General features: G+C 43.4%; 2 protein-coding genes across 2 annotated transcripts in view; both read left to right on the forward strand.

The window, feature by feature from the left end:
• The first annotated feature begins 295 nt into the window (after positions 1-295).
• Positions 296-5,661, forward strand: eed (embryonic ectoderm development). The gene is made up of 12 exons (XM_017440152.3): positions 296-460; positions 1,063-1,215; positions 1,315-1,407; positions 1,900-1,965; positions 2,146-2,271; positions 2,545-2,626; positions 2,742-2,833; positions 3,422-3,555; positions 3,627-3,732; positions 3,822-3,980; positions 4,069-4,142; positions 5,148-5,661. The coding sequence occupies exons 1-12, from the start codon at positions 353-355 to the stop codon at positions 5,272-5,274; spliced, it is 1,320 nt and encodes a 439-aa protein (XP_017295641.1). The 5' UTR covers positions 296-352; the 3' UTR covers positions 5,275-5,661.
• Positions 5,662-6,641: 980 nt separating this feature from the next.
• The window catches only part of atp7b (ATPase copper transporting beta), a 13,123-nt gene continuing 9,867 nt past the window's right edge, over positions 6,642-9,897 (forward strand). Inside the window, exon 1 of the mRNA XM_017440148.3 lies at positions 6,642-6,928. Within this exon, the coding sequence (XP_017295637.2) occupies positions 6,668-6,928 (261 nt within the window). The 5' untranslated portion in view covers positions 6,642-6,667. The remainder of the gene's footprint in view (positions 6,929-9,897) is intronic.

Below are 9,897 nucleotides of genomic sequence, written 5' to 3' on the forward strand. Positions count from 1 at the left end.
ATTAATTTCTTAATTTGGTCAGGTGGCGTCTAATGCATTTAAAGAGTATCACTTGCTGCCTTTCATGCCAAAAATTTAAATGATTATTTTGCCTGATCAGTTAGTGGTCACACTATGTGTTGTGGATGACTCTCGGCTACCACCACACCAAGTTTTAGCTCAATGTCTGCAAAATTGACTGAGCTGGATCTATTTTTGTTCAGACAGTCTTGATAAAATGCGTCAGGAACACGCGCAGTGTCGCTGGCTGAACAGCAGGGGGCAGCAGAGCGCCACCGTTTCCTGTTGCTGCCGGAATTCAGAAGAAGAAAGAGAGGCGGGTTAGCATCTCCCGGTTAGCCGCTAAGCTAAAATGAGGGACAACAAGAGCCTGCCCGAAGCGGGAAAGGAAATACCGGCGAAAAAACAGAAACTTAGCAGCGACGAGAACAGCAACCCCGATTTATCAGGAGACGAGAATGTAAGCGCTCCAACCAAGCTGTTTCTGCAAAAATTAATTTCTATTTTAGAGCCTTAGCTTTATGCTAAAGCTGTTAGCTAGGATCATTGTCCACCTGCATCAGTGAGATGAAGATTGTTACTGACTCTTAACCTCTTTATTAACAATATTTCACACATAGATCATTGTCCTTTTATATATTTAAAGCTGTCAGCACAAATAAATCCTTGTTATTTTTGTTTACCTTCAGCAGGAGGGGCAGCTGATTTAAACAGGTTGGGTTTTAACTTATAAATAAATGGTGTCAGTTTTTTGTAAATATAATTGTTTTGGTTTAGGTTTGATGGAAAGATAAACACCTTCAAAGTGCTCACACCTTTATTAAGGGAGATGAATCTCAAATCAAAGCCATAAATTCATCCTTTTAGCTCATATTGTTGTGATTAAAGTACTTTAAGCTGCTGCAGCTGCATGTTTTCAGTTAATTATCTGTAAATAAACATCATAAAGCTGAGATCTGTTCCAGCATACGTTTAAGGAATAGTATCAGATTAAAGATGTGTGTACAGGTGTTGTGATTTGGTTATTTCTAAAGAAGATTTTGCCTTTTGGGGTTTTTGCAGGATGACGCCGTCAGCGTCGAAAGTGGGACCAACGCCGAGCGCCCTGACACCCCCACCAACACGGCCAATGCCCCCGGCAGGAAGAGCTGGGGAAAGGGCAAGTGGAAGTCCAAGAAGTGCAGATACTCCTTTAAATGTGTCAACAGCCTGAGGGTGAGAGCGTCCCCCCCGTCCTGAATGTCCCCTCAGACGCAGCAGGAAGTCGTGACTCCGTCCCGATGATGCTGGTTTGTCTCTGTTGTCGTTTGTTAGGAGGACCACGGCCAGCCGCTGTTCGGAGTCCAGTTTAACTGGCACAGCAAGGAAGGAGACCCTCTGGTGTTCGCCACGGTCGGCAGCAACAGGGTAATTTCTGACTTTCAGGTTGTCCCTGCGGTCCAATTGTCTCCAAACCCGTGAGTCTGAGTCCAGGATCTGCTGGGACTCATAAACCCAGAGTTTGGTTTCTGCTAAAACCGAAGCAGAGGATTAGCTGCCTCAGATGTGTTCGCTTCACTTTATTACAAATAAAACAACAAATTAAAGAAGAATAACCATCTAACTTCCTGTTTATAAACAGGCTGTGTTGTTTAGTTTGCATCTGAGTCAAAATGACCAGAAACAAAACTAAAAACATAAATTTTTTAAAAATCTTTTTTAGTTTGTAGCTTCATCGGAAAACAGAGATTATTTCTTATTTTTGTGTTTTCTCACCTGAATTATTGAGCCTCGTCTGAAACAGCCTGTTGGCCGTCTTCACACCATAAATGGTTATTTTTTGGACAGTTTGAGAGTAAACTACATTTGAACTTTATGAAAACACCGCACGTCTTTCTGTTTGGTTTGTCTCCTCCTCAGGTAACTCTGTACGAATGTCACTCTCAGGGAGAAATCCGACTCCTGCAGTCCTACGTTGATGCAGACGTATCCTTCCTCCTGTTCAGGTGCAGATTAAACTCCCTCCCTTGGGTCAAGTCTCCATCTTTGATTTTATCAGTTTCAGGGGAGGAATCCACGTTTCAAAGCTGGTTAATCTCTGCTGACGCTGACCCGGGGGCGGTTTGGTGTTTTCGCTCAAATTTTCTTGACTAAACGTGTTCAAAGGCAGATGAGAACTTCTACACGTGTGCGTGGACCTACGACACGAACACGAGTCATCCTCTGCTGGCGGTCGCCGGGTCCCGAGGCATCATCCGCGTCATCAACCACATCACGATGCAGTGCATCAAGGTATAAAAATTAAAAATATGTTAGCCGATCGCGGGATTCTTCTCCGTCTCGACTCGTGTCGTGGCGTTAAAGGGTCCGGTTAGTAGCTTCTTGGCCCGTTTAGGGAGGCGCTCTTCACCTTTGACCCCTCCATTGGAGGTGCGTTTAGCTCAGCTGTCACAGAATGATGACGTTTGAGAACAGCAGGAAATGTTAGCGCGCTTGTCTCTAATGATGAACTTTAGGCTGAAATTTAAAGCAACAGGATGGATGATCACTTTTGTTTTTGTTCAGCATTATGTAGGTCATGGAAACGCCATCAATGAGCTCAAGTTTCATCCGAGGGATCCGAGTCTTCTCCTGTCTGTCAGCAAAGGTAAAATAATAAAAAATACCTTTAAATAAAACAAAGGAACTGTTTTGAGTTTTACAAGCTGTTTAATGGAATCAAATCAGATCTTTTTGTAAATAACGGCTTATTCTCGGCACAGATCACGCTCTGCGGCTGTGGAACATCCAGACCGACACGCTGGTGGCCATTTTTGGAGGCGTCGAGGGACACCGAGACGAAGTCCTGAGCGCCGTAAGAGTTTAAAGACATCCCAAAGATCCGCGATGAACTTCCTCGTTCATCCATGAAGACCTCGGTTTAAAACTAAAAACTGATTTCTCCACCAAAAACAGTTTGTCCTCGTGTCGTTTGAAGGTTTACAAAATCAAAACGACAAAAAAACAACAACTTTTGTTTCTGTTCTGGTGCTTTCAAAATAAGACTTCCTGTTCAGAAAATACATCATTTTTTTTACCTCAGAGTTACATTAGTAAAGCAAGTTTTCTGTGGGAATTATTTAGAAATCTGGGCTAAATCTGCTTCCTGTGGCCATTTTTGTGTGGCTGATGTCGATCAGCCGCGGCGGCCATCTTGAATTGGGTCGGATGTAGCAGAACGCCAGCGTTTTAAGCAAAGATGTGCGACGTGTAGCTAAAACTACACCGAAGTTTAGCTAAATATCAGTAACATTAATTGGATTTTGGTGTTCCAAGATCAGTTGGCTGTGGCGGCCATCTTGAATTGGTCTGTATCTGTAGAGTTCTCTCCTGTTTGGTTTGATTTAATGAGGAAAAAATGATGTTTCCCTGTTAATTTCAATGTTTTTTTTTAATGCGTCAGGATTTTGACCTGCTGGGGGAGAAGATCATGTCCTGTGGGATGGACCACTCCCTGAAGCTGTGGAGGATCAACTCGGAGAGGATGCAGAAAGCCATCCGGGGCTCGTACGAGTACAACCCCTCCAAGACCAACAGGTGAGGAACGTCTTCCTCCGCCTCGTAAACGGACGCACGCGTTTATTCTGAAGAGAACGTTTTCTCTTCAGGCCTTTCGTCTCTCAGAAAATTCACTTCCCGGACTTCTCGACGCGAGACATCCACCGGAACTACGTGGACTGTGTGCGGTGGCTCGGGGACCTGATCCTCTCCAAGGCAAGCGCCGCCTTTTTTAAACCGTTAAAAACAAGTGAACTGTGTCTGGAGTGGCTGTGAAGGTCAGAGTGTCGTTTCTGTCGCCGCAGTCCTGTGAAAACGCCATCGTCTGCTGGAAACCAGGAAAGATGGAGGACGACATCGACCACATCAAGCCGAACGAGTCGAACGTGACGATTCTGGGGCGCTTCGATTACAGCCAGTGTGACATTTGGTACATGAGGTTCTCCATGGACTTCTGGCAGAAGGTGCAGGAACTTCTCCTGCTTTGTGTTTTTAACTCTTTCTGGCCGACGACGTAAAATGTTTAATTTTGGGATCGTTGTTGCTCCACAGATGCTGGCTCTGGGAAACCAGGTGGGGAAGCTTTACGTTTGGGACCTGGAGGTGGAGGATCCTCACAAAGCCAAGTAAGAGACGGGTTTTCTGAGGAACGGATGTTAATATCAGGACAGGAGCAGGTTCTGAAATCACTCAGGTTTAAATTAGGTGAATAAAAACACAAACAGGTTCCACAGAGTCGTTCTTTGTTAAACCAAAAGTTAAATCTGAGTAAAAATCTGCTTCCAGAGGAGCTCAGAGCTTCAGGATCAGCAGGTTCTGCTGCTCTGGAGCTCCAGGTGAGTGTTAACACGACGCCAGGGCGGAAGGGCATCAGCAATGACCTCAGACTCAATCTGGGAAGGGTCAAAGGTCATTTCCAGACTACTTGGAGTCCATCATTTTACAGAGAGGAAGATTATTCACAACATTTCAGACAGCTGCCAATCAAACTAGCAGATTCACCCTGAAGGTCAGACCATGCAGTGCTCAGAGAAATGAGCTCCACTTCAGACTCTACAGGCCTCAGTCAGCAGGTTAAAGGTCAAAGGTTAAAGCCTCTTCTCTCTAAAAACAACATGGCAGCTCGACCTGAAGGAACCAGAAGACTTCTGGAGCAGAACCAGACCAGAGGACAGATGTTTACCCAGAATGCTCTGCAGCTCTCAGCACGGTGGTGGAGGGCTGATGGTTTGGGCTGATTCTGGAGTCAGATGTGAGGCCATCTGTCCGACAAACAGGACAATGATCCCAAACACAGCAGCTAATCTACAACAGAACGGTCCAGAACCAGAACCTCAGAGAACGACTCGGTGGAATCTGTTTTTATTCACTCGAGGTCAGAACGCTCAAACTTTATTTTTCCTAATAAACACTTTCGCTCTTTTTACTGAGGAATAAATAAACAAAATGTGGTCGTCGTGTGTTCTGGACCACACTGTTGTAGAACCTTTTTTAATCTGGTTAACTGGATTTTCCATCAGGTTATCCAGTTTTTTTAGTTTAAACAGATGAATCGATTAAAAATTTTTAAAAAGCTTCTTGTCTGACGTGCAGAAAAACAAACCCCTCTCCCTTTTTGGGTTCCCCCCCAGGTGCACCACGTTGACGTTCCCCAAATGCACGTCGGCCATCCGTCAGACCAGCTTCAGCCGTGACAGCAGCATCCTGATCGCCGTGTGCGACGACGCCTCCATCTGGCGCTGGGACCGGCAGCGCTGAGCGGGTCGGGTTTCCTGTCGCTGCTTCGCCGACGCCCTGCAGGAAAGAAACAACCGAGACACGGTTTCATTCCCCAAAACGCAGCTCGTTTTATCCAAAAATTCAGTAACATTAATTATTTAGAATTAATTACAAAATTTTCTAAAACTAAAAATGAAATTAAAAAGACAAAAATTAGATTTTTTTTTTCAAACGTTTAGTTTTTCCTGCAGTGTCACGTTTGGTTTTATTTCAGATTTTATTTGTTTTGTGTATTTTATTTTCGTGTCTTATTTGCTACTTTTCCACGTAAAGTAATAATTCAGTGGTTATATTTCAATGTGTTTTGACATTGGAGTCCTTCCTGGGTTCAATCAATAAAAATGTTTTTGTAAAAATGTTTAAAAACTGATTTTTATTCAAATTATGAAGCTACAGAGCGACGAGAAATAACTTGTTATAAAGATCAGTTTTAAAGTTACCTGTTTAATGTTTTAAAGTGATATTTTTACGTACTTATTGTTTATTTTTAATATCACAGGAAATATTTGAACAATATTTTGTTTAAAGGCAAATTTTGTTGTGATAACTATTTGGATTGATGTGAAAGATTTTCTACCAAAACCTGTGGCTCAATCGGGAATATTTGACTGACTTCCTGTCGTGGAACGTCGGGAAAATTAGCAAAATCTGCTGGACAAAAAACATGGAGGTCACAGGAAGTTGGACTAAACACGTCTGAAATGGCTTTTTGCTATCTTTTACGGTTTTTACCCAATCGCAGATTATTTTTCCACAGATTGTTCAGCTAACGGTTGATGTCGGTAACTTTTCAGCTGTCTAAAAATTTTTAAACTTTTAAAAACTCCTACAGTTCGTCTTTGGTAACTAAAAGAAATTATATATCAAAACGTAGGTATTTCTGTCTTCTTTCAGCCGCTGTTCCTCTCACCCGTGTAGGACTCGTGGTTTTCCCCTAAATCCTCCCAGAATGCCGAGTTCAGACCCCGTGCTTCCATAGGCACACGTTAGCAAAACTTAAAGCTTTAATCTTTAAATCTTTTGTTTTTCAGGGAGGCAAAGCCGCACAAGAAAAAAATATACTTTTAGGTATTTTTTAGCCTGATGTATTTTTTTCTGACGTGGCAGCAACATGCTTCCGTACAGACATTTTTTAAAATGAGTAAATTGAACATTTTGATTCTAATTTGGTACTCTTTCCAAAAGATGGCGTTATTTTCTTGTGCTGATTTATTTGATGTCGATTTAAATTAAAAAATATATATTTGTTTTAAAACACTTTTTTTTATTTAAAATGTTTTAGAGTGTAACCTTTGGCTGCTGACGGAAAGAGGTCACGTGTCGTTAAACTTCGCTCACTTCGTGGAAAAACGCGCAGTTTCGTTGCGTGAAAATGACGTCAGGGCGTCGCGCGCCTCCCCGGCTCTTATCTCGCGCGCGGATCACTTTCTGGACTTTCGCCCTCCGGCGCTGCCTCGGAGAAGAGAAGGCAGAAGCAGCAGACATGTTCCCCTCCAAGTCTCCCCAGAACCGGCACGGGTCCGGGTCCGGGTCCGGGTCCGGGGAGCAGATCCGTCTCGTGGAGTGCGCCTGTAAGCCGGACTGCACCTGCGGCTCTTCCTGCGGGACGAGGCCGTGTGCGGCAGAACTGAAGGTAGGTTCTGCGGACTTGACGCACCCGAACAGACCCGGGATTCAGTTACAAGTCTCTGTCCAGAACCAGAACTTCCTCAGACCCGAGCTCAGAAGGTTCTTTGCGCTCATGGGAGTAAATTTCCTGTTAAATTCAGTCTTTTGGTGATTTATTGTGTTGCTGTTGTTCCTCCGTGTCGCCAGGCGGCGCTGCTGTGTTGTTAAAGAAAACAGGAAACTACAGGAGCTACGGTCTGATGGCGTCTGGTTGATGCCACAGTTACTGTAATAAAGTTTGAGATTAACTCTTTTATTTTATTATAGTCGCCACAACATAAAGCTCTTTTAAAAAATGAACACGAAGCTTCTTAGAGGGAAAATGGTGCAAATATATCCGAACATTCAGCTAAATGTTTTTAACGAGTGGTCCTGAAGGCTGTGGGGTGTTTTTGGATCACTTTCCGTGGGAATAAAGGCTTTCGGAACTAGGGACGCTGTACCAGCTGTCAGGCACGGCAGTGGAAGCACCATGCTGTGGGGATGAAGGAGGAGGACCGCCTCCAAATTCTTCATCTTCACCTCAGGTCAACAAGTCAATGGTTGACACTTGGACACGGGACAATGGACATCAAAACCGGTTCCTGATTGGATAAATCAGCTCACATTTGGATTCTTGAATGACCTCTGGTAACTCCTGTGGTCCTGGTGGCCCCAGTACCTCTGGTGGCCCCAGTGATTCTGGTGGTCCCCATGGTCCTGGTGGCCCCGATGGTCCTAGTGGCCCCCCTGGCTCCTGTAGATCTGGTGGTCCCCATGGTTCAGGTGGCCCCAGTGGTTCTGGTGGTCCCCGAGGTTCAGGTGGCCCCAGTGGTTCTGGTGGCCCTGGTGTTCCCCATGGCCCAAGTGGTCCTGGTATCTCTGCTGGCTCTAGTGGTCCCGGTGGTCCTGGTGGCCCTGTTGGTCCTAGTGGCCCCCATGGCTCCTGTGGATCTGGTGGTCCCCATGGTCCTGGTGGAAACTGTGGATCTGGTGGTCCCGGTATCTCTGGTGGCTCTCGTGGTCTTGGTGGCTCTGGTATCCCTGGTGATCCTGTTGGTCCCTGAACCACAGACCCATCTAGGAGGTTTTCTAAATCAAAACTTTTTCCCACTTTGGTAACTTCGGCTGTAATTAAAATAAAAGTCTTTTAAAGAAAAGATTCAGTCGAATCGTCTTGAACTGGACGGAACTTTATTTGGATCTGTTTGAATCGGATGAAAAACGTCTTTAAAATTAACATAAATGGATTTAATTTCAGGTATAAACGGGTTGGACTGAACCAGACCTTGTTTAGAACAGAGTCTGATTGATTTGAATAAATCCGACTAAACTGAACTAAACTGAATCATATTAATGTTAATTTTGATGATTTTATGTTTATTTAAAACAAACTGGATGAACTTTAAGTATAATTGGCTTGAATTGGACCGTACTTGTTTAGAATAAAGTGGATTTGTATTCGTCTTTTTTTTGGGCCTCAGTAACAACAGATGTTAAGAAGAATCGGTCCGTTTTCTGGATTTTAATCTGCATTTGTTCGGTTCAACTTGTTTGTTTTTGTTTTGGTTCCCAGCATCACCTCCTGCGGTGCTTCGATGTACTTTGATCAGTAAACATGTCGATGTTTGTTTCCCGTTCAGCTTTATCTCTTTATTTGAAACTTTTATTGAATCTAAAGAGGATTTATTGTCCGAACGATTCAGAATGTTTGGGTCATTATTTCACAGGCAGACTTTACTGGTTTTAGAAAAATAAATTATAGTTCCTGAAGTCATTTAATGTGACATTATTTAAACATAAATCCATTTATTAGACTTTATTTGAAGGATAAACTTCAAATTTAAACCAGGATCCAAAATAAAGATTTAATATTTCACAATAATCTGTTTTTTGTTTCAAACAAGATAATTTACATATTCATCACACTTTAGCTCACAACTTTATTTTTGTTAAAAAGATAATTATGGTCTAGGTGTGGTTCTTATGAGGGAAAATAAATCAAAGAAAACATGTTAATAACAGAAATAATTACAAATACAAACATGGAGAGTAGAGTGAAGACAGCAGCAGAGTGAGGACATGTGGACAGTTTGTCCTCCAGCAGCAGAATTAAAGGACACGTGGACAGTTTGTCCTCCAGCAGCAGAGTGAGGACATGTGGACAGTTTGTCCTCCAGCAGCAGAACTAAAGGAGAGCTCAGGAAACCCGAACTGTAGGATCTATCAGAAAGGAAAATCTTAAAGCAGACAGGGTGTCAGCCTCACGGACAGAAATTGGAAGTTAGAGCCTGAGAACTGAAAGCTCCGCCTCCTGTTCTACTTTTAGAACCTCTAGGAACCACAAGGAAACCTGCAGACTGAGAGAGAAGAGCTCTGTTAGGAAAATATGGAACAAGAAGATATTTAATCTAAGACGGAGTTTGGTTATTCAGAGATTTGTAATGATAAATATAAAATAACATTTATATCCTGTGGCTTCTTTTATATGTGTGGCACCTCAGAGACTCCGTAGTTTAACAATCTTCAACTCTCCAAGTTTGACTTTTCCTTTTCAGCTCAGGAAGGTTCTTTAATCCGAGTCACGCTGCCAGGATTAGCTGAAGGAGGCGTCACATGGTCCCAGTGAAGAGGACATGAGTTTCACCGATTCTTCTGGTTCTGGGCTGACTGTTGGAGTCCAGCACTGAACCTGTTTAACCAGCAGTTAACCTGTTTAACCAACAGTTAACCTGTTTAACCAACAGTTAACCAGTCCAACCAGCAGTTAACCTGTTTAACTAGCACTTAACCTGTTTACCCAGCAGTTAACCTGTCCAACCAGCAGTTAACCTGTTCATCCAGCAGTTAACCTGTCCAACCAGCAGTTAACCTGTTTAACTAGCACTTAACCTGTTTACCCAGCAGTTTACCTGTTTACCCAGCAGTTAACCTGTCCAACCAGCAGTTAACCTG

Source organism: Kryptolebias marmoratus, linkage group LG23 (genome assembly GCF_001649575.2).
Source record: "Kryptolebias marmoratus isolate JLee-2015 linkage group LG23, ASM164957v2, whole genome shotgun sequence".
In the NCBI taxonomy this organism is placed as follows: domain Eukaryota; kingdom Metazoa; phylum Chordata; class Actinopteri; order Cyprinodontiformes; family Rivulidae; genus Kryptolebias; species Kryptolebias marmoratus.